General features: G+C 40.5%; 3 protein-coding genes across 7 annotated transcripts; 1 reads left to right on the forward strand and 2 right to left on the reverse strand.

The window, feature by feature from the left end:
• Positions 1 to 1,691: 1,691 nt before the first annotated feature.
• On the reverse strand, positions 1,692 to 10,328 carry nprl2 (NPR2 like, GATOR1 complex subunit). Of its 2 annotated transcripts, none has more exons than XM_005724578.2 (11): positions 10,140 to 10,328; positions 8,530 to 8,621; positions 8,254 to 8,422; positions 8,059 to 8,167; positions 5,265 to 5,401; positions 4,859 to 4,956; positions 3,716 to 3,752; positions 3,073 to 3,166; positions 2,867 to 2,984; positions 2,611 to 2,753; positions 1,692 to 2,521 (listed from the first exon to the last, which is right to left on the reverse strand). In XM_005724578.2, exons 3-11 carry the CDS (start codon positions 8,413 to 8,415, stop codon positions 2,454 to 2,456), a joined length of 966 nt encoding a protein of 321 aa, XP_005724635.1. In that variant the 5' UTR covers positions 8,416 to 8,422; positions 8,530 to 8,621; positions 10,140 to 10,328; the 3' UTR covers positions 1,692 to 2,453. The 2 variants fall into 2 exon arrangements, with proteins under 2 accessions (XP_005724635.1, XP_005724634.1); XM_005724577.2 differs by lacking the exon at positions 10,140 to 10,328 and adding an exon at positions 8,868 to 9,329.
• hemk1 (HemK methyltransferase family member 1) lies at positions 9,691 to 21,214 on the forward strand. Of its 2 annotated transcripts, none has more exons than XM_005724575.1 (11): positions 9,691 to 9,978; positions 11,370 to 11,543; positions 11,630 to 11,721; positions 11,803 to 11,896; positions 11,997 to 12,134; positions 18,262 to 18,326; positions 18,456 to 18,505; positions 18,600 to 18,705; positions 19,319 to 19,444; positions 19,730 to 19,840; positions 19,990 to 21,214. In XM_005724575.1, exons 1-11 carry the CDS (start codon positions 9,883 to 9,885, stop codon positions 20,060 to 20,062), a joined length of 1,125 nt encoding a protein of 374 aa, XP_005724632.1. In that variant the 5' UTR covers positions 9,691 to 9,882; the 3' UTR covers positions 20,063 to 21,214. The 2 variants fall into 2 exon arrangements, with proteins under 2 accessions (XP_005724632.1, XP_005724633.1); XM_005724576.1 differs by having other exon boundaries at positions 19,349 to 19,444.
• Positions 20,717 to 23,286, reverse strand: cisha (cytokine inducible SH2-containing protein a). Of its 3 annotated transcripts, XM_005724573.1 has the most exons (4): positions 22,945 to 23,286; positions 22,539 to 22,640; positions 21,969 to 22,132; positions 20,717 to 21,745 (listed from the first exon to the last, which is right to left on the reverse strand). In XM_005724573.1, exons 2-4 carry the CDS (start codon positions 22,556 to 22,558, stop codon positions 21,249 to 21,251), a joined length of 681 nt encoding a protein of 226 aa, XP_005724630.1. In that variant the 5' UTR covers positions 22,559 to 22,640; positions 22,945 to 23,286; the 3' UTR covers positions 20,717 to 21,248. The 3 variants fall into 3 exon arrangements, with proteins under 3 accessions (XP_005724630.1, XP_005724631.1, XP_013764057.1); XM_005724574.1 differs by lacking the exon at positions 22,539 to 22,640; XM_013908603.1 differs by lacking the exon at positions 22,945 to 23,286 and having other exon boundaries at positions 22,539 to 22,938.
• Between the last annotated feature and the right edge of the window lie 388 nt (positions 23,287 to 23,674).

The following is a 23,674-nucleotide window of genomic DNA, read 5'->3' on the forward strand; positions in this document are numbered from 1 at the left end:
GAACGGTGCAGGGTTTTTTTCCCGCCATAGAGGGGCAGCAGAACCTCAAACAAATACACAACATAATACAGTTGTACATTTCTGGCAAAACCTTAAAAAAAAATCAGTTATGTCAATAAAAATAATCCAAGGAGAGTTGTTGTGAAATATGACAGCATCAGCAAAGCGCCAGAAAACTTTTTTTTCCTTGTGCAGAAATCATATTAATTAAACTAAGTAAATTATAACTAAAGCAACATAAACAAAATATTCCTAAAGAGGGTCCTAGTAATATCAAGATACTAGACCTGTGGACGATAGTCTGCTCATAGGCTGAGGAGGATTTTATCCATTAAATGAACCATTACACTCTCACAATAGCCCAAGGTTCAATGTTCAAACTCAACCAGGATGGTAATAATAAAACTAAAATGAATGGATAACAAGAAAATGCTGAACACATAAACAAAAAAAAGAATAAAAAGTAAAATACAAAACTATGATAACCAGCTTATTGTAAATTAACCTGATTACCAGCTTCACCCTGTTACAACTGGTTTTAAAGTTTTTAGAGTAGCTAGTTCCTTTTTAATGGATGTCTTCATCATACTCCAGTGATTTTCTTTTTGGTGACTCGAAGTTTCCCCTGTTGCTCATACTCCAGAGTATGCAGCAAAAGACAGACAGCCTAACCTGCAGGTGACTCATGATGGTGACTTTCCTACTTTTTTCCTCACAGCCCTTGGATGAAGTTAGTCTTTACTAAAACGGTCTGTCCTTCAGGGCTGAATTTTATTCAATAAAATAAAAATGTGTAGCAGCTGCACCTGTCTACAATGTCCTCATGGCAAAAATCAATCAGACCATACTATTTGGATTAAATCATTCATGTTGTTGGTCAAAACAAATTATTTTACGTATAATGTACTCTAGTTTGTACATATCAGAAAGTTGTTAAATCACCAATTAGATAGATCCTGTTAGTACTGGTTTGGACCCACTTTTGGACTGTTGCAGCAGAAATTGAGATCAGACCAGGCAACATTTTTCCAGTCTTGTTGTCCAAAATTGGCGAGCCTGTGTGAATTGCAACCTCGGGTTCTTGTTCTTAGCTGATAGGAGTGGCACCCGATGCTTTGTTTTCTGCTGCTGTAGGCCATCTACTTTAAGATTTGGCATGTTGTGCTTTCATTAACGCTCCTCTGAATACCTTGGTTGTAACGACTGGTTATTTGAGTTACTGTAGCCCTCTTATCAGCTCAAAGCTGTCTGACCATTTTCTTCTTACCTCTGGGATTAGTAAAGGCCTTTATGCACAGAGAAGTACCGCTCACTGAATATTTTCTCTTTTTTTGGGCCATTCTCTGTAAACACTAGTGATGGTTGTGTAGGAAAATCCCAGTAAATCAACAGTTTCTGAAATACTCCGACCAGCAACAACCATAATACATTCAAAGTCACTTCTTCCCCATTCTGATGCTTGCTGTGAACTTTGTCAGGTCTACAAAAGTCTCAGTACAAGTCTGTATTGAGTTGCTGCCACGTGATTAGCTAATTAGACATTTGTGTTATCTTATTAGCAGCTGAACCGGTGTGCTTCTTAAGGTGAGTGCATATGGTAGTGAAAAAAGTACTTGCAAACATGAAATTCAAGTCATCCTTCTAAATAAAAGTACATGAAATTATTATTAAAAACATATTAATGGCGGGTGTAATTTCAAAGCATTTTATTTCAAATATTTTCTTCACAGTGTGATAACATAAGACTGTACCTGCTTGTTCCAGGGCTTCACTCCCATGATGAATTTTACTGCCGCTAAGTTACATTAAAAAGTTTTTACTATTTTGTAAACAGTTATAAATAATATGTTTCATCACCTACTAATCTGAAGGTCAGACATATTTAAATATCCTTGGGTAAAAAAATGAACCGAAACTGCCCTTATCTGTGTGTGAATGGGTGGATGTATCTTGCAGTAAGAAACGCTTTCAGTGCTTCCGTTAGAGCAAAAATGCAGCATATAAATAAAGTACAAATTCAAATACAAATGCTAATAACATTGCATTAACTAACTGCAAAGGGATCTTCAACCCTCCAGGAATGAGTAGAATCAGCTAAAGGATATGTGGCAGTGCAATCTGTTTTTATGTTGGAATGTTATTTGTGCAGTAGAAATGACATGAATTTGGGGTTATAAGTAGAGTCAAAGCAATAAAGATAGCAAAATATGTATGAAGTATGAAACCCACGTGAAATAGATATTTTTAGCCTTTTTTCCATTTAATGAATGGATTGTATAGCCACATAATGAGTGTGATATCCAATCTTTCAAGTTTTTTTTCTTTTTTGAACAAAACTAAGCTAAGAAAACTGCAAAACGCTACTCATTATTTTCTCTGTTAATTGAAGAAACCTCCTTCTCTAGTTCAAGGCATCTTTGGCTGCTTAGGCACTGCTGTACCCTTCTGCCCCATCACTTCCAGCACACGACAATATTAGGATCGTTTTCCAAACGTTCATCAAGCTCCTGGTAAGTAATCCCTGTAAAATCAGGACATTGTAAGCACACTTGTTTCACACCATCAGTTCTTAAGTTTTGTCCAACAATCAAAGAAGGCTTCAAACCCTGCCTGTTTTGCAGCAGATCTCATCGTAACTATGACAACCGGTATAGAGTCGAGGAGGCCTGCTTCTCTCGTCGCGGATCACCTTCACGGGATACTTCTGCAGCCGTCGAATAAGACACTTCATTAGTCCAAACTGGATCAGCCTCCTTAGGAGAAACGAGTGACATGACACACATACAGTATGAGCCAGTGCCACTCTGACCTGAATTTTCAGGAGCGCTAAGTCTTTTCAGGAACTGATCATTTGAGCGACGCTAACCTCTCGTCGACCCTTTGAAGCTGCTGTGAGTAGCGTGAGCAAAGGTCTCGGACTGTTGTTCCCGGACTTAGCCCACAATACAGCTGGAACACATCTCTCAGACTCGCGCGTTTCTGACCTGAAAGTGACAGGGCAAAGCTGCACAGTTAACGTCACAAAATAAATAAAGATTAACACGTGTTTTAATGGTCATGACCCCAACTAACCCTGCTTAGTGACGTAGTTAAGGCACTCCTCCTGAATGGACTTGTCATCTATGAGGCTCTGGACTTTTGGGGTGGTGCAGTACACATTAGAGTACTAGAGAAAGACCCATGAAGGCAACCAGAACAAGTCATCAGGAAGTATTAGCCACTTTTTAATAGCTTGCTTTTTACAGCAGAATATCAGAAGACTAGAGACAATAATTTAATGTATTTGTTAAAAAAAAGAAGAAAAGATTAAAATTAAAGCTTTAAATAAAAGGCCTTGCACAGTTAGCCTTCCCTCACTTAAAAAACCTGCCCTAATATTCTGTATTCAAAGTGGTGCATAGAGAGCAATGTGCAATATATAAATTGGCTTTCTTTTGAAATAAATGAACCCTTTTATCAGAATGGCCTTCAGAACCGATGCTTGCTTTACGGCTTTACAACCTGTACTGCTCCCCCCCCCCCAAAAAAAAGTTTTTCTGCACAAGAAAATTCACTTTCACAAAAACAGAAAAAAACAAAACATTTCCAGAACACAGAAGGAATTATATGAAAAAAAAATTACAACTTCTCAATTAAAACTAACATCGGCCCTAATGGTCCCTGATAAACTGTTCCACTACACTCATATATGTGTGATGTGAAATTAGTTTAATACCTGGAAAATTGACACCAGAGTCACAACACCATAGTACCTGTGAAGTTAAAAAGAGAAGTAAATACATCTTTTTGAAGTGTATTTTGACTACAGAGTGAAAATGCAAGTACACCCCCCTCATTCAGTAGCTTGAAAAACCACCTTTAGCTGCAATAACTTCAGCTTATCGTTGTCTCTATGACTTTATCAGTCTCTCGCGTCATTGTGTTATAATGTTTCCATTCACTGAGGTTTGTGGGCATTTATTTATGCACAGCTCTCTGAAGGTCCCACAACAGCACTTCAATCAGGTTGAGGTTTGGACTTTGACTGGTGATTGCAACATCCTGACTCTTTTATTTTTCAGTCATTCTGTTGCAGATTTGCTGCTGTGCTTTGGATCATTGTCCTGTCAGATAACCCAGTTTTGGCCAAGCCTTACAGTAGCTTTGGGACCGATGGCCTCACATTTGACTTTGGAATATTTTGGGATACACAGGAGTTCATGGTTGACTCAATGACTGCAAGGTCACCGGGTTCTGTGGCTGCAAAGTTCAAAACATCACCCCTCTACCACTGTGCTTGACAGCTGGTGCGAGGTGTTTGTGCTGATATGCCGTGTTTGGGTTTTGTCAAACAGCGCTGTGCATTCTGGTTAAATGTCAACACTTTTGGTCTCATCTTTCCAAAGGACATTGTTTCAGAAGTCTTGTGGTTTGTTCAGATCCAACTTTGCAAACCTACACTGTGCCACCATGCTCCTTTTACAGAGAAGCAGTCCTTCCAAACAAGCCATACTTCTTCAGTCTTTTCTAATTGTGCTGCCATCAACTTTAACATGCTAACTGAGCTCTTGTCAGTGTGTGTGTGTGTGTGTGTGTGTGTGTGTTTGTGTTAAAGGTTTCGCTGAGTACTGTACGACCTGACCTTGAAGTGAATCTGCTGGGATGTTAACCTACAAGAAGTCCCGGGAAGATTGTGGGATTGTGTTAGCTCCCACCTGAATGGTCCACAGCGAACTATTAAAACTTCTGCATTTACAGAGGCGTTCACACTTGGTTTATCAGTTAATCAAAACAACAACATGAAACAAAGTTGTGGGATGAAGCAGTACGTGTGTGAGGTTACTAAAGAGTACAACTGTATTTACTGAAAAATACTTACAGGAGATTCTGCACTGCAATACGAACAAGATTCAGCTCAACGTCTGCTTCAGCAGAAATTTTCTGGATGTGTCTAAATCCATCGATGTAGGGAAGAATCTGCAGTTAGCAGCAAATAGATAAGGGTTAGAGGCACGTAGTGCTTTTTGCATTACTGTGTAACTAAATGCTGTAAACATGTTAACTCATAAAAGCAATAAAACAGTATTGTACCAATAAAGGGCATCTTGTCTTGCACTAATGCCTTCTTTCAAATCATAAAACAAAGGATATAAAAACGTGCTTATATCACTTCCAGCACAGCTGATAAGTGTTTAAACACTGATCTTTCTTCCAAGCACTTCTTAGAGTGCTATCAAATACCTCTCAAGAGCCGCAGCCAGAGGTTGTTGACATTGAAAGCCTACCTGTTGAGTGGTGAGATCCCACTGAGACTTGATAAAGTGGTCTTTGCACTGGGTAAAGACTGGCACGTCGTACTCCTGAACTATTGGGGGGTCTTTTCGCAGCTGAATCAGCTTTAGATGAATGGTGTTAGACTCATCTTAAAAAGGATACAACAAACAAGAGTAAGAGCAGTTTAAAAAACAAACAAACACTGTTGCTGCCAACCAACATGTGAATACTGCCTATTTGTAGCTGGTAAATTCTTAAATAAATTTTTTGACTCAGAAACATCAGCCTGCATTTCCCATCTCTGAATTTCTAAAAAGAGTAACAGTCAGAGCAAAGCCGCTTGCATAGTGGCACTGTTTTGTCTTGACTTTACCTAATCAATCCAAACAACCACATAATTTCACTTTGGGCCATAACCCAGCCAGCATGTTGGTTGGCTGATAAGGGCTTATCAGAGATATTGGAAAACCTGTTGTTAGCGAACATAATGCATAACAAAGCTCTACTCAGTGAAGAGTGTGCTCTCCTACTGCCTGGATGTCTGCCACGCAGGGGCAACTACTATAACCAGGAAGGCTGTGCAGAGGGTAATTAATACTGCCCCAAACATAACTGGCTGCTCTCTGCCACTCCTGGAGATCCTCTTTCCTCAGGAAATCCAGGGCCATCACAGGTGACTCCTCGTGTCCCGCCATCCCTGTTTGACCCGTTGCCCTCTGGTCGAAACCTCCAGTAAATCAGGCCCCACGCCTCCAGACAAACAGTTTCTTCCCCTGGGTCATTCGGACTGTTGACAAACACTACCCCACCCCTACCCTCCCACCCACCAACCAACCAGAGTCATGGCCTGAGTAACCCTCATCATCTTTTATCTTGCCCTGTATATATTTCTCCTGCTTGTTATTTATTCCTGCTGTCTTACTATTTATATTCTATTCCGGCACAGTTGGTGTGGAGGACCCACAATTTAGTTGTACGTGTGCAATGAACATAATGGGCCATTCTATTCTATTCTATTCTATTCTAGATGCTTGAGTTCATTTAGAAATGCCGTAATCACATGATTTGTCTAGTAGAGCAGCTGCAGCTCTATCGTTTATGATACTTTCAGTATGATCTGCAGCACAGTAACAGAGCACATGTCACATTATTACTAAGTACATGGATCATTACAATTTTGGGCTTTTAAAGATTTCTCTGAGCTTTTCTTTTTCTAGGGTGGAATGAACATACAGCATGCATCCGTAATGTACTTTAAAAATGCGTGTTGTATTTACTCTAGTTATTGTCTAATATTAATATGTATTTGATGGAGTACCAAAAGGTTGATTCTGTTCATCTGGATGTAGCCTTTTCAATGGGAGAAACGTTTCGTCACTCATCTGACTTCTTCAGTCTCAGCTGACTGCAGGTTTCTCCAACCTTATAAACAGTACATTTGCACAATTACTGAAACCAGCCCACTGAATGAACAATGGGCTGTGAGGTCAGTTCCTTGATCATTAATATGCAAATTGTCATGACCATTGATCAACAACCACTGATAAATGCCCATTGATCAAAGACCTGCGGTCAGCTGAGACTGAAGCAATCACTTGGATGAGTGACGAAACATTTCTTCCATTGAAAACGCTACATCCAGATGAGCAGAATCAACCTTTTGGGATTTACTGACCTGGATGATTGAGCATGCATCAAGACATATTTGATGGAGTAATTAACTTTACCCAGATAACAGCTTTAAGTCTCTGCAGCGTCTGTATGTACTGATTTTTAATTACACAACATCATATTTACGTTAACCTAGCTATAAAAGTAGACGGTAGGAGGACAAAGAACATTTGAACTTTGGACCTCCACAGCCTAAAACCCACAGACTGTACAGGATTCAGTTGTAAACGCTGTGTACATTTTGTATTTACTCAGGTCTTTAGTCTTTGTCTACAATTAAAATTTATTTGATGATCTAAAACATGTAAATGTGACAAATCAGGAAGGGAGCAATTACTTTTTTACAGTACTATAGCTCAGTCTTTGTCTCATCTGTCCATAAAACCTTTCTCCAGAAAGCATTTGGCTTATCTGTGTGGGCAGCTGTCAACTATGGAGTAGGGGCTTCTTTCTTAGTTGGCACCTGTTTATGGCTGCTTTGAGCCTTGGTGGTTCCTGTTCTGTTCCTGAAAATCCTAACCAATTTCCTCTTATGTGATGGTGACAATCTTCCAGACTTCAGCAGTGTTGACACATCAGAATACATTGGACTTACATGTAGTTGTTTAAACAGATTATCTTGGAATCTGCAGTCAAACTTGCGGAAGGGAAATCTATAATTTCCCTTCCTACACCCATTGTTCTGAGTATTGGCAATCTAATGGGTGATGTCAAACAAGCATTTTTATGCTGGAAAAGAGAACGTACCAGAAAAATCATGTAAATCATGATCACTAACAAGAAGTTAGTCTCAGAGAGTTAAAAGACATTGTAGAAACGTCAGCACCACTTATTAAAAGATTTAAGTGAGTGTGTATATTTAAGTTATGTATATACTTCTGGCCCTGTGTGGATTAGAGAACATCCAAAATAAGTTCTAACTTGTGTGCCAAATTCTTGTCTTTTTAAGTCATTAAAGATTTAAAATAATTCCACCCTGGAAAAAAGAACAGTTCAATGAAACAGTACAAAATTACCATGACATTCATGCCCATGATGAATGTGTGTAAACGTCTGACCACAGCTATATATTAAAAAGATATATTGCTCCTTGCCACAGATAAAACTTATAGCCAGTAAGATGCCAAATAATACCAATGGGTAGGGTGCAGGCTCCCGTGGCATTAAGATCCTCTAACAAAGTTGACATAATGGGTAAAAGCTTCTGTTTGCTCTCCTCTTTGGATATAAAGCCGCTCTCCAGCTGCAACACAACAAAACAGAAAATCTCTAAGAAATCATCCCGAAGAAAGCGATCACGTGAACGTGTGAAAATGTGATACTCTTTACCTCCAGAGTTGTAAGGTATCCAGATAGCTTCTTAACAATAGGCTCGAGGCTGCAAGTATTGGTTCGGGCATCGCAAACAAGGCCGAGGTTAAACAGGAGGGCATTTCGGCTATATTTCTTATGTTCGATGCACACTGGGCAGCCAATTAACTTTTTTCCCATTGCAGTGCTAAGATAAAAAAAAGAGATTGGTTGATTAAGTTAATACACTATTATTTAAATACTAAGGACTTCAAACAAGGCAGGGAGACAGACGAGCAGAATAAGACTACATACACTGTTATTAATTTGTTTTGTAGCTCTGGCTTGGTGATAATATAAACCTGAACGGTGTCAAAGAGCTCCCGTGAGATGTACTCTTCTGGAACCTGTTAGGAGAGGACACAGTATGACAAACTATACCCAATACGATACATGGGCTCAGAAGGATTATGCAGAGTACATGTCAATGCCAAATGACTATGAAGGATTAAAAACCTGCCTCGCACGTTTAAAACACACTCAGTCATGAACAAGCTCGCAATTGGGGCATTTACAAAGATAATCATAACGACAGTAGCTATAAAATAAATAAATAACATAAAACTACGTTACCAGACCATCTGCACACTTACCTGATATGTTATCTTGGGACCCAGAGTAGGATGAAATTCGCTGAAAAATATACACTCTATCCGAGTGGGCATGCCCATCATAGATTTTATCCTCATGGAGAACTAATCCAGAGGTGTGTAAACCCTGCTGAGTCCTATTAACTTGCCCCAAAGTGCGTTAACAAGGTATCTCCTGTGTGTCTACTGTGGATCTTCCCAGTTTATTTACAGCAGCATGAGCTAGCATATAGCTTTAACGTTTAAAGACAACTTAGCGACGTCCTTAGGTACTTAAACGCAGGTCTAAAGTTAAAAGACGCCCTATAAAATCTGTTATTAATGTATTAAGCAGAGGTTATGGTCACCCAGGCATCAAACTATTCAATAACTCGACACATCAACGCATGCAAAAACCAGACAGGGAAGAACAACAATAATATCGCCTTCAGGGACACCCAGTAACTTAGCTTTAGAATAAAAATTGACGTCGCAAAAACTGTAAAGGCAACAATAAGACAGAAGAAGTCGTGGCGTATGTAGCACCAATAATGTTTTAAAATTAATATAAAAGTAACACGAACTCTGTTGTCGTATAAAAACGCTTTAAAGTATTGGGCCCTGAACAATTGCGCAACACTAAGGAAAATTTCCCTTTTAGACAATTTAAAGGTTTCGAATAATAGTATTTACCAAATGTAATATTACTTTTATTACTTGCTAATGACTTTTACATTTATAGATGCTATTTTACCATCTTACTTTACAGACTTAACGTATGTGACGGTGTAGCTTTATATGTTTTACAGTCCGTGAAGGCAACGTCGTTCAGTGGTGTCAGCGCTGCGCAGACTGCGCCGCAGTCGCTCTCTGTGCCGCGTGTAGGACACAGTACGAGCCCTGCCAGTTAGCTTGTTGTTCCGACACAGAAAAATGTTTGAATTTCATACAGGACCGTAAAGTGTAGCATGCTGATCTAACAGACTACTGCCGCCATGCAGCGAGTTCAGCCCGAGAGCGCATAGACTCCGGAAACCCAATGAATAACGATGTAAAGATACTGTTAACCATGTGGAGAAGGTCGCTGAGTACAAGCTACTACAGATGTTTTGGGTGCAGGAGTAGTGGACCAAAGGTAACTGGTCAATTTTTTTGTTTTGTTTTGTTTTTTTCCGGGAAGTCGACACGTTGCGTCCAAAGTGTTGAACAAACAAAAACATGACAGTGTCAAGACTTTAAAAACCAACCAACAGTCCAAACCTGTTCCTGTTGCCTGCTTAAGGAAATATTACTCACATTACAAACTGGCGCACCTGTAAGCACAGACCAGGTCAAATGAGTTTCTTGATGTGTTTATCAGTTGATTTCCATTGACGCAACTGGACCAAATCTGTTTTCTGTTATCTTCTTTTTAACAAAATAAAGTGGCAGGCACACACAGAGGCAGCAGAGCTCAGACTGAGTCAAGCCTTCAGGAAAACATTCCTGCAGTTCTCGATAAAGATTTACAAAAGCTCTCCTGCTTGTTGACAGGCGAACACACCTGTCCGTATTCCTCAGACTTATCAGTATCAAACCTTCCTGCTGCTTGCTGTCTGTTGGATTTGAAATTGTACTTGTTATTTATTGAAGCCGTTTGCACTTCTATATGCCAGTATAATTTTTTTTTTTTTTTTGCACAATCCCAGCCTTATTTTGTATTTATTTGTCTTTCTTTGCTTCATTTTTTAAAATCGCTGTTGCATATAAAATTTTGCACTACTTCACATTATAAGGCCTTTATTATGGGCCCGTGGTACTTTCAAGCAATTTTATTGTAGGTTATAGTTCTTTATGCTGCTACTATCACATAGTAATTTCCCCTTTAGGATCAGTAAAGTGATGATCAGTAAAGTATCTATCGATCTATCATGGCACATAACTTATACCTGTACTAAATAAATACTATATAAGCTTGAATAACTCAAATAAATAAATAAAAGGATTATTGTCCATACACATACAGTAACTAATAATAACACTTCTCTCCTACTGGATTACATTAAACTAATGTAAGTTAACTTGACTTACAGATTCCCTCTTAACCCCTTGGTTATAGGGAGGAAGTGAAAATTATTTATGACTTGTCAGTTAGACACGTGTTATGAGTAATCGTGAGTGGTGTCTGAGGTTTGATCTAAAATAAATCGTAATGATTTCCAAAGTTGCTGGAAATTCCCCCGAGGAAATGCTTAATGGGAGTCTAACATCAGTATTAAAAAACTGCAGTTGATTTCTGGATACTTGGAAATTTTATTTAAACTTAAATGCGACAGGTGCCAGTTTGGCTCCCTGGTTGAGCTGGTGAACATGTGCCATATGGTTCAGAACTCAGCAGCCTGGGTTTGAGTTCAACCCTCAGCCCTTTACTGTGTGCCTTCCCTCGTCCTTTCTCCCTTCTTTCCTTTCTACTCCACACTGCTTGACTATCAAAATAAAGGCAATAATGCTCGCTATAAAAATAAATCCTAAATGTCATGCTTTTAGGTACTTTGGAAGTCCCAAGCTGTCCGTACATGCAGCGCTCCAGCCTTACCCGCAGGCAGGATTACACCACTTCAGGCGGTGAAGTTATGGAAGAGGCGCTTTGAGGAGAGAGGTGTGACGGAGCCTGAGCAGTCCAGCCAGTACATCATTGCTCATCTCCTCGGAGCTAAAACTGTAACTTGCAAAATCTACATTGCCTCAGCACTTGCACTGACATGCAGTAAACGTGGATCAAGTTCACATAGCGTTTCTTTATCCAGATAGAAAGTCTTGAGCAGGAGAGATTAACAGAGTTTCTCAGCCGAGAACAAACAGAGCAGATATGGAAGCTCTGCACCAAACGTCTCTCCAGGTGAGTTTGTGCATAGATCTCTCTATATGCATTTAAGTGATTTTCAATTAAAATATTTACAATGTTGCATGTTTGGGTTAGGATGCCCGTGCAGTACGTGATTGAAGAGTGGGACTTCAGGGACCTGACGCTGAAGATGAGGCCTCCTGTGTTCATACCACGACCTGAAACGGAGGTAAAAGAAAAGACGAGGCAGTGCATGCTCGCAGTGAAGACACAGCAAATGATCACGAATAAGCCGAAATGTGATTTTTATTTCGTCTTTGCTGATGCAGGAGTTGGTCGAGCTGGTGCTCAATGATCTGCAGATGAAGACTGAGATGGGAGTGCCTGCTGAGACGGAGCCTACGTGCCTGGAAGTGGGATGTGGGTCTGGTGCCATTTCTCTTAGCCTGCTGAAGAGTCTGCCTCAGGTAGAATTTTGTGCTTCTCGTAAGATTTCAGACGAGTGGAATTACAATAAGGGACCCCACAGGAAAAAGGCTGTTTAACTTATTAATGTATTACCCCTCACTTTGGGTCTTAATACACTGACAATGAGTCAAATTTTTCATTACAACAGTGAAATATATGCAGTATATTGAGGTTTCTCATTGGTCGTGATATAACCACTGGTTGCTAGGGAAAAATGTGTATTCCTATGACTGGTTCTCATTTCTACCCTCACTGATTGAAATTGAATTTCATTGAGGTCAGGTTTTCTGCAAATCTTGTGAATGCGATAACTCGAGAAGTAGGTCACCTGAAGTATACATTTTTACATTTATACCACGTGTGCAACTGACAGGAGTTGATGTGTCGTGAGGGGTGGAGCTGACAGCCGTCAAAGTTTTTAATGTTTGTCTGCAAATACTCGCTAACTACGAGCTGAGCGGTAAAAAAATTGAAATAGTGTGATTCAGACTGGAAATAAGTAATCGTATAAGAAACACTTCTGTCATATCAATGAACGATAATAAATATTCAAAAGAGAATAAACACAGACCTTTCAAAATTAACTGTTTCCATCCATCCATTTTCTTCTGCTTATCCGGGGCCGGGTCGCGGGGGCAGCCACCCAAGCAGAGAAGCCCAGACCTCGTTCTCCCCAGCCACCTCCTCCAGCTTGTCCGGGGGAACACCAAGGCGTTCCCAGGCCAGCTGAGAGATATAATCTCTCCAGCGTGTCCTGGGTCTGCCCCGGGGCCTCCTCCTGGTGGGACATGCCCGGAACACCTCACTTCATTAGTTTCCATTTTAGAAATTGCAATGTTTATATTTTAACTGCATACATTTGTCAAAAAACAAACCAAAAAAACAAACCAAATAAACCCTTTGACGGTGTGCACGTGTAATATTAAAATTACATTCTCAAATTAAATAAAATAAGACATATATGAAGTCCAGACTAAGGCATAAAAATGTACCTTTATTTTCTTGGAAAGATTTCTGACATTAACAAGAGGCAAGTTTTTGTGCTGCTAAATCCAGACGTTATGATAGTGTAGATTTTAATCATTAATATTAATAATAATTCAGTGTTCCACCTAACAACCCTTTGGTCAGTGGATCGGAGTTTTATGGCCTGTGTGCACTTTTGTTGGCTTTTGAAAAAAGATTTCATTTTTATATTTTTAAATATTTTTGCAATTTAACTAACGCAATATTTGATATTATTGCAGGTATTATTTAGGACATTGCCGTCAACCTTCAGCACGCTGCATAATTTAACCAGTCTGGTATCAGACTAAGTTAACAGTTCATCTGCATATTTTAATAAATAATTAAAACTTCTGGAGGCTTACTGATTTTGACTGGGTGAAACGTATTGCAAATTCAAGAGTGGAGAATAGATTTATAGTTTGTCACATTAATATAGTGGCAGCCATGTTCAAGCCATGTTTAGAGTGATAGGAATCCTCTCCAAGGCTACTATTCATATCAATAAATATGTCCTTTAGAACACCCACTGACATTTTTAAGTGTGCTACTGGAAAGCACACAAAGATAAAATTATCCATGCATCCATCCAATTTCCCCCACTTATCCTTGTCAGGATCTTGGGGAGGCTGGAGGCTATTCCACATGCCATAGGGCGAGAGGTGAGATACACGCTGGACAGGTTGCCAGACAGTCACAGGGCTAACACTGACACACAACCATTCACACTCACAGTTAACCTAACCCCACTAACTGCACATGTTTATTCTGTTGGAGGAATCTGGAATACCTGGAAAGAACCATCCTAGACACAAGGAGAAACATTTCGTCATGAAAGAAAATGGGCAAAACAGAAGCTACACTCCCTTTGAAATATACATGTCCACTCTTGCCTGCTTATTTTTTTCTCTCTTTCTCTCCTTTTCTCCCTTCCTCTCCCTCTCTGCTCCTCTCTGAGACTTTATGCTGTCAACCAAAGGTTGAATGTAACAGTGATTTCCTTTTGACTTGCTCTCAGTTGGATTTGGAGCTGTACTGTAGACAAACAATGAAGCACAGAACAGGAATAGACATCTATAACAAACTAAAATAATAAACTACATCAGCCCCTTTTGCTGGCAGCTAGCGATATACCAGCAGACTAATGGCTCCGAAAGCTACAATTAGCTAATAATTTCGAGTGACTTTGGCTACTTTAGCTAACATTTTTGACGTTATTTAGAGAAGTCACAACATCGCCCCTGCATTATCAGAACAGTTTGCACTTTTGCTATATTTCAGTTAAAGTTTGTTTTGAGTCTGCATCACTTATTTGTGTCATGAAATTGCCTCTCCATCTTCTTTCTGCCGCAGCAACGAAAAACGTACAACAACGCTGGGCAGTTTTCACTCTTCAGTAGAGGAGTTACTGTAGCAAAATATAGCGTTAGAAGACAATGTCAGAAAATAATATTAAAATCTATTATCATTACTACTATTATCATAGTTATTTTTAGGGATCCTGTGATGAAATATCTCTATTGTAGGACTGTTTTTAGTCGCAAATGAGGGGGAAACACTTGCGTTTACAATGTTTAACACATGCTTCAGAGCCAAGTGTTAAACGAAGCATCGAGTCAAAGAATTTGTGTCGAGAATTTTTTATCATCGAATTATTCGCACTAGTTTGTAGACAGGTCTGTCACTTCCATTCAAACTATGATCACAGCAATATGCTGTAACACAAAGCAATCACAACGAGTTTTGTGCCAACCAGTCAGAGAATACATGTTTTTCCCTAGCAACAGGTGGTTGTCAGGGGTCAGAGTCTATGGCTTTATTTTTGTGCCACTATTCTGAGCGCACGTGAAAAAAAGAATTGTAGGTGCAAGTGTTGCATTTTGAGGAGAAATTAATTTTGAGCGAAGAAAAGCTACATTTGAGTGAACAAAACTCATTGCTGCATGCAAAAACTGTATTTTAGTGTTTGCTATTATCCCCACACACACAATAGCAGCCCTCAACATTTCTGCCCGTGTGCGTTTAACTCTTTCTGTACGCCGTTATATTTGTGCCACAAAACCAGCCAATCACAGACTTGGATGCAAAAAATCTGATTGGCTACTTTGGTCTCCAATCAGATCGAAATGATGAAATGCAATATCCCAGAATCCATTTTGTCCAAAACTCAAACGAGGCAGTGGCAGAGGAACACAGAGTGGCGGAGTTTGAAATATTACTCTTTCTGGGTCACAAAATAAACTTTTAAGATATTTTCATGCGAGAATGTTGCCGTGTAAACGTCAAATATCTGCTCGATTTATCAAAACATCACATATTTGCATAAGTGCTCTAATGTTTTCGGAGATGCCTGTTACCCACCAGCTGACCGGGTGGTCACTCGGGTTAAACATAGTATAAGGCTGAACTGACAAATAATCGGCCAACTACACCACCAGGTATTGTAGGAAAAACCATAAAGCTTTTCAATTAAAACAAACGCTGTTGTCACAGTGATGTACACTGTCTTGTTGGTATATATGTATGATTTGTATCACTTTCATGTTTCCCTGTCACCACATATCCAAACCGATATCATGACCAGCAGCTTTTACAGGTGGGGCTCTGGCAAACATCAGCTGATACTAGAAAGTAATATTAAATAAATTCTAACAACAGCTTATCAAGCTTAAACGTGCTGGTGTTGTTTAGCGCAACATCCGCTGGTTTCCTGTTTCTGGTGCAAAGTGGGCGATAAACAAACAAGAGAGACATCAGCTGATCATTGATCAGTTTCATGATTGAAGTAGCAACAAGAGAGGGAGGGGAGAGAATGAGAGAAGAACAGGCAGTTGTACAGCAAAAACACAGAATAACTCCTGCTTTGTGTCTTTTTTCATTCTAGCTGAAGTACGGGACTAATCGCGTTCCTTTTCACCTCAGTAAGGATGTATTGTAATTGGTCCAGCCCAGAGTTGATTAGCCAATTGGCTAATCCACCACCTTTCATTGTTTATACCATTACAAAAACAAACAAGCAAACATAAAAATGAAAGATCACCATCGGCCCACCGGGCAAATGTCCGGTATGCGCAATAGCCAGTCCAGCTATGCGGTCAGCTGGTGGGTAACAGGCATCTCCGAAAACATTAGAGCACTTTTGCAAATATGTGATGTCTTGATAAATCGAGCAGGTTTTTGAAGTTTACACAGAACCAGTATCGTATGAAAATATCCTAAAAGTTTAGTTTGTAACCCAGAAAGAGTGATATTTCAAACTCCACCACTGCCTCGTTTGAGTTTGGACGAAATGGATTCTGGGATATTGCATTTCGTCATTTCGAGCTGATTGGAGACCAAAATAGCCAATCAGATTTTTTTGCATCCAAGTCTGTGATTGGCTGGTTTTGTGGCACACGGCGTACAGAAAGAGTTGAATGCGCAGGGGCAGAAATGTTGAGCGAGAGGGGCTGCTATTGTGTGTGTGTGGGGATAATAGCAAACACAGTTTTTGCACGCAGCAATGAATTTTGTTCACTCAAATGTAGCTTTTCTTCGCTCAAAATAAATTTCTCCTCAAAATGCAACACTTGCACCTGCAAAAAACTTTTTTATGTGCGCTCAGAATAGTGGCACAAAAATAACGCCATAAAAAGTCCGGTCTTTAGGCATGAGTGGCTGCAGCTTTAACAGTTATTTTCCCAGCGACTGCCATCAGCCTTCAGCAACCACTTGCAATCGGTCAGGGTAAACTCATTATTCCTCCATGACCAGGAGGTTGCCAGATGGTCACTGGCAGGTCTTTAAGCCTGTGTGACCGGGACCTTATTCGCTTGATCCTACACTGTCACCATGACGGTCATGCGTCCAAATGAGCTAATAACTGAATGTCTGGCGGTTAGTGGTTGTGTCTGCAAAATCTCAAGACCCAGACGTTTTTTCTTCCTCATCAACATCTGTCAGATGAGGTTGTGTTTTGAACATCTGTGGTTTTGATCAGGATCCTCTTTGCAATCAGTAACGTTGTGTACAGACTTTCATGTTCTCTTCAGGAAGTTGTGACATTTCCTGTAGCACCAAGCATTTTTGAAACTAATCCCATATAACAAGCAAATGTCAGCTTGTTTAGATGCTGAACGTGATGCATCAGTTAGAGAAAAATTACAAATTATGAAAAACACCAACGTAAGTTGGTGGGCAGTCGTGTGTTATGAGAAAAGTTTCAATCCTGGCATAAATTCTCTAAGTTAAATAAATTCCTCTGGAGGAATGGAACACCATGCTCACCTCGGGAACGTCAGGTACTGACACAGGTGAATGTCATGGCCTTATACACTCAAACTGCTGTTTGAGCTTTTTGACCCATAGCCATTGGAAAGTGTTGCTCACTACTATTGTCAGCTTAAGCCTAAATAGATAAATTGCCTTAACCTAACAGTGAGTATTGATACAAAGGCTGCAGCTTTTTATGTGTCATTTAGTTATTCTAAAGAACATTTGACAGTGGATTCTTTAGGCTGAGCTAATTGAGTGTTTTTTTGAGGCTTGTGATGACCATATGTTATGTTTCATTTTTTAGTGATGACTTATTTATTTACTATTAATAGACTGTAATGGCGAAGGACCAGACAACCACAGTGTTACAGTTTGTTGAGTGTTTTTTATTTACAGAGTTAAAGTGCAGCTTTCCAGCTGCCTCGCTCTGCGCAGCACACACCGCTCTCTTGTCCGGTCCCGGCATCCTCCTGAAATAGGGAAGGCATGACCCGATGATGGAGAACAGCTGTGTGGGTCAACCTCCCCTGACACAACACACTGAACCCCCCGCTCCACCCCTCCCTGTAGCCGAGCCACATTGATTAACAGGGAAAAAAATCAATAGGATAACTGATATGATAAATCATTAGTTATAGATTTCCAGTTGATAAGCTGCAATCCGCACATCACATGTACATCTTCTCATCTCAGCTGATCAAACATGCACTCCAGTTATACTGTGATATTGTGTTTGCATATTTTAGACTCTCTTCTGTTATCAGATTATAAAGAAGTAAAAATGTCCCAATTTTCCCGTGCATACAAATACAGGAAAACAGAGAGAAAACTTCTGCGTAAAGTTAGTTCTTGTGTTTTGTTTTCCAGCTTAAAGGCGTCGCCCTGGATCAGAGCCAGGATGCAGTGGATTTAACAAGAGAGAACGCACTAAGGTAATTGCAGCACAACCCATGAAAACTATGTTGTAAATGTCCTTTAGCATTGATTTATTTTTATTATAAAGATTACATTACATTGTTATAAAGATTTCATAAAATCTGAAAAAGGATTTTCGTCTGCAGATTGGGACTTGAGGATAGATTAGAGATTCATCACATCGATGTCATGAAGGGTCAGTGAAAGTTTTGCATGTTTTTTTCTAAATAACAAAGCTGATCCCTCTGCTGATAAAAAAGATTTTTTTGTTTTGTTTTGTTTTTTATCAGATGCAGAAACTCTACTCAGTCTCATTAGGCCAGTTACAACTTTGGTCAGTAACCCTCCGTACCTGTTTTCAGAAGACATGGTGTCCCTTGAACCTGAAATTTTAAGGTGACTAAATTCTCATTTTATATATATTAAACCTGTCTATGTTTAACATTAAAAAAAAAGCTTTATTCAGTTGGATTTGCAAAAGTTGTTATTAAATGCAGAATGTACAAATCTTTAGAGTGAGCTATTAAGGTTGTATTGTTTAAATAATTGTGAGTAATTACAATGTCATTAAGCATTCATCTGTTGGGTTTATAGGAGAAGGTGGAAATATATGAAACTATAAAAGATTTATGAAAGATAATCTCTGGGCATATAAAACCAAGCAGAATTTACTGTTTTAGGTTGCTTACAAATACAGTTGTATTTATAAAAAATTGTACAATTGTTACAATTTGTTAAACATTGTATTTGTTAAAGCTGTTTAATAAATACAATGAAACCAATATAACAATATTAACATACTGTTTAATATATGTTATTTATGAGTAGCTGACCATTTAATCAATGTTGGGATCTTTAAATTAGAAGAAATGATCATAGTGAAGGAAATGTGCACTCATCCTTTACTTTTAGCTGTAATTTGCATGTAAAATGTAAATCTAATAAATAAGCTTATCAGATTTCATTAGAAAACATTTTAAAATATGTGATGTTTGTATCTATTTTACAGTGTGTGCTTTTGCTGTGTGCTGCTCCCCAGATTTGAAGACCCGGCTGCTTTAGACGGAGGCGAAGACGGCCTGAAAGTGATCAAGCAGATTTTGACCCTGGCTCCCCAGATTCTGTCCAGTTATGGGTAAAAAAAAAAAAAAAAAAAGCCAACTCTCACACACAGACGGACACACCTGTGTTCAATTCCTAAAGGCAAAAGCGCCTTGTCACAAGAACAGCGTGTTCTGAAAAACACATGTATCGTGTTGCCTCTTTAATGTGTTAAGCTTTCTAAAAGACTTCCAGTGAATGCACTTCCAGGCATGTGCTGCTCTCATCTCAGGGTTACTTTTCAAAATCGAGTCCTGTTGATGATTAATTTTTACCCCATTTCTGTGGGTTTTTTGTTTTATTTCCTGGTGAGAAACAGTCGTGCTTACTTGGAGGTGGACCCCAGACACCCCCCACTCATTCGACAGTGGGTGGAGGGGAACGTGGACGGGCTGCAGTTTAAGGAGGCACGGCATGACATCACCGGCAGGTCTGTTCAATAAAACTGCTTTACATCAATATCAGTTTTCATATGAAATCACTCTGCGTGAGCCCACTTTCAGGGCCATCGCTGTGATTTGATTAAGGGGTCTGGGGTTTGGGCATCGGTGACGCCGGCTCGTTTTTTGTGTTTCCTAGGCCTCGATTCTGCATCCTTCAGAAGGAAGAAGTCAAACAAGGACCACAAGCAGGATCTGGACTGAGAAATTAAGATCCTATTACGCTGGCTTTAGCTCAGGTCGCCGCTGCCTCAGCTCCCCTACCCCCACTGAACCACCAAGCACGCGCTCACACTGATCTGATAACACCCAGCATTCATAATTTGCACAAGCGCGCATTGTTTTCATGTCACCGCTGCACTTTTAATCTAGTAACAGTCGTGATCACATCCTGCGTCACAATAAAAAATGTGTGCACGATGGCACAAAAAAAACACAGGCTCCAAAGCTGAAGGTAATTACCGAAGCTTTTCTCGGAACCCTCCCTCTCAGAAGCTCACCCTCCTCCCAGGAAGCATTCAGTAGTTCTGTGAATCCGCTGACGAACGGTCCTCCCCTCAGCTTGTCCTCTCGCTGACTCAGATGCAAGCGGCGTGCATTGTTGAGCAAAAGCTCACGCAGCACGGCCTTTACTTCCTCACACAATCTGCTTCTCTCGCATACTTAGAGTTTAAAGGCCACTAAGTCTTTGTGTTTCAAAGGTGATTTAAGGGAAAATATTTCCTAACAAGTGTCACAAGAGCAGTCGTCATGCGGGGGTTGGTGATGGCGATCGCAAGCCTTAACACAACAGAAACGTTTGGCATTTCAAACAACACAGATGAATAACAAGTGGATACAAATGTAAAAGCATGACACGCCAAGAGTCCAGCTGGTGGTTTTAATAGAAAAATGTACACATGTAAAAGGTACAAAAAGATGCTGTACTGAGAAAACAAAAATAAAATGGCATAAAAGATGTCTCAGTGTAATCAGTGTACTTCTCAGGAAACTATATACATCTTGAACTGATGAGGGAGGGGAGAAGATATGGACAATTTTCCACATCCATCATAAAACAGAGTACAGTACTTCATGTTTCTCACAAGTTTTTGTTGTTGTTGTTGTTTTCCTTTTTCCTGGGGTGCTTCGACATCCAGTCCTCAACAATTTAAGTCTGAAACCAGACACAGCAGGATTAACTGAATTTGTACACATTTTGTCACCAAAAACATCACCCTGTGTCCAGTATTTTTGCAACTGGCCTCCAACTGCTGAAGCAGCAATGTCTTTTACGGGCACAAAGGACCCGCTTAAAAGTGTTGGTTTTTTTGTTGTTTTTTTCCCTTAAGCTGAGATTCAGCCATTAATAGTGATTCAGTGAACCTCCTCTCCTCTTTCTCCTCCTCCTCCGCCCCCTCAGACCTTGAAGGGATAGTCCTGTAAGTAACGCAGCAGGGGCCTTGGGAGTGGTAGCTGATCGGGACAGTCAGTTTGTCTGTTAATGACGAGGCGTGTGAGGTGCTGAAGAGAGGGGAGGCTTTGGGGCTTGTACAGAGCCTGCTTGAGTTTTAGTACCACTGTGGTCTCCTGGATGCCCTGCTGAGAGGCTTTTGAAGGAGGCTCCTCCTCCACTCTTCCCTCCTCTGCCTTTCTCTCTGGTCCCATGTAGTGCTGCACCAGACTGGGAACGCTGGGGAAGGATGACAGGCTGGGTCTGGCCGGGGAGCTGGAGTCGAGCAGAAACTGGGCGCAGCTGTACTGGATCCGTATGCTTGTGGGGCCACGCGCGGTTCTGACCGACAGGGTCAGCATGTACAGAGGGTGACTGCTGTCCCGTACCAAAAAGGCTCCTTCAGATGCCTCCTGAAGAGCAGTGTGGGCCTGGGCTGCAGTCACAGCTCCCCAGTACCATCCTACACACACAAATTCCTAAATATTAGTCACCGTGAACAGATCGTGTTGTCCTGCATGAAGCCTGATGTTTACTTAGCAATGAACAATCAACTAATCTCTCAGAGCAGATAATGAAATGTACCAAACAATACCTGGAACACATCGAGGATTTTTAGGAATGCTTTTTTTTTTCCTCCTTTTTTTTTGGAATGAAAAGGACGTGAAGCATGTTTTAAACCACACCTGAATTTTCTAGGTAGCAGAAGTTGCTGGCAATGGCCCTCAGATCTTTTGTGGGGTCCCATCGTGGACTGGTGCTTTGGAAGCAGGGGGTGGGAGTTGCAGTTCCTGCCCGCATACCCCGCGGGGATTCAGTGGACGGGGTAGTGGGCAGAAGAGCTCCAGGACTGGAAATCAGATGGAAGATACTAGTTAGCAGACATAAACAAACACAGCAGGAGGATTTATCACAGCTTCCTTGTTTTTAACCCTGGAATTTTAATATTTTTTGGCTGATTTATTTATTTTTCAAAAAACTGACTTTATCGCATTTTATCCTATTTTTACTGCTGATCTAAACAATGAACTACTAATAACTAGTATTTTTTAAAGGTTACGTTAGATCTTGCAACAGGCCTGCATTTGTCTTGTTTTCACCTGAACAACAATGATAATAATTAAGGCAATTTTACACTTATATATTTATATATATATAAGTGTATATATATGTGTGTGTAACTGAAATTTCCCGGCTGGGTTTCTTTACAATGACGAGCAAAGAGAAAGCAGAGACACAAAGAAAAGTCAACTCACCCGGGTACACAAAGAATCATTCTATTTCTTCACTTCTCTGGGCTTAAATCCAATCAGACTTTCTCCAGAAAACAATCAAAACATACAGAGACTAAAATGTATCTAAAGAAAAAGGAAGGAAAAAAATAAAAATCTGGCTAACAAACAATCCGCGGTGACATGGGTTTCATGTATGAATAGCTCGATTGTAACCCGAAGAGCTCCGCGCACGCAAACAGGCTCTGCTCCTGTCCTTAACACTGATCAGCAGAGAGGAGAACAACAATAAAATATAATAGAAACGACCTAAAAGCGGCTCTACTGTAAAGCTCAGCTCTCCGCAGCACTGCGTTGGAGTGTGTTGTCGCCAGAATGAGATCCCGATGTGTGAAGGACAGAGTGTAAAGGCTTGGCTTTTAAAATTTACCGTTTCCTAGAAGTCTATTCTGAGAACTCGCAGCACCGGCGGCTCTGACGTCACGCCGGCCGCACCAACTCCCACTCCGCTCCAACCGCCGCCGGTTGTTTCGCTTCGCGGCAGGGCTACAGCTTCTCTATTAGCGCTCCTTCGACGGACAAACCGGGTTCGCACATATATGTGTGTGGGGTTTTTTGTGTTTCGGTTAATTCCCAGGACAACCGCCCCGAACCGTGCTGTTTTTCTCTGGCATCTCTCCCCTCGTTTCACCCGGCGGCTCCCCGCCTTCGCTGAACCTGCGCTCCGCTCCCAGGAACCGCGCGGCAGCTTCTGCCTAGTCGCTTTCCAGGAATAATTGCAGAGCTTGACTCCGCCCCGCCGGGCGGCCCTGACAGAGGCTTCATTCTGGGAATTCACCGCCTCGACATTAAAGATAATAGGAATGCTCACTGGCTATTTCCAGTAATATAGATTTCCCTCGATCCTGGTGGAAAAACACGGCGAGAGGTTTTCTAGGAGCTTTAGAGTAATTACGCTCGAGAAAACAAGTTGTTATTGTGACAATAAACTAAAAAAAATATATATAAACCGGGTTAAGACTGCCGTAGAGACAGAGAAAAGCTGATTGTGCTTCAGTTTGTGACTTCTGATAATCTTCACTTTTATTGCTCTTTTGTGTCTTGTTTGCACACATGCAGCCCTAGATTAAACTATAGTTCATTTGCAGTTACATTTCTGC

This window comes from Pundamilia nyererei, unplaced genomic scaffold (assembly GCF_000239375.1).
Source record: "Pundamilia nyererei isolate P.nyererei 1_Seehausen unplaced genomic scaffold, PunNye1.0 scaffold00012, whole genome shotgun sequence".
Taxonomy (NCBI): Eukaryota; Metazoa; Chordata; class Actinopteri; order Cichliformes; family Cichlidae; genus Pundamilia; species Pundamilia nyererei.

Bases quoted from the DNA above. Each gene is read 5' to 3' on its own strand.
- nprl2 (XM_005724577.2), bottom strand. From the start codon at position 8,963: ATGAGGATAAAATCTATGATGGGCATGCCCACTCGGATAGAGTGTATA. The intron at 8,423-8,529 runs GTATGTAGTCTT...TTTTTATCTTAG, and splicing joins CAAAACAAATTAATAACAGT to CACTGCAATGGGAAAAAAGT. The intron at 3,753-4,858 runs GTAAGTATTTTT...TTAACTTCACAG, and splicing joins ATTGCAGTGCAGAATCTCCT to GTACTATGGTGTTGTGACTC.
- hemk1 (XM_005724575.1), top strand. From the start codon at position 9,883: ATGAATAACGATGTAAAGATACTGTTAACCATGTGGAGAAGGTCGCTG. The intron at 9,979-11,369 runs GTAACTGGTCAA...TCATGCTTTTAG, and splicing joins GCAGGAGTAGTGGACCAAAG to GTACTTTGGAAGTCCCAAGC. The intron at 12,135-18,261 runs GTAGAATTTTGT...TTTGTTTTCCAG, and splicing joins TGCTGAAGAGTCTGCCTCAG to CTTAAAGGCGTCGCCCTGGA.
- cisha (XM_005724573.1), bottom strand. From the start codon at position 22,558: ATGATTCTTTGTGTACCCGG. The intron at 22,133-22,538 runs GTGAGTTGACTT...TCTGATTTCCAG, and splicing joins ATGATTCTTTGTGTACCCGG to TCCTGGAGCTCTTCTGCCCA. The intron at 21,746-21,968 runs GTGTGGTTTAAA...TTGTGTGTGTAG, and splicing joins CTGCTACCTAGAAAATTCAG to GATGGTACTGGGGAGCTGTG.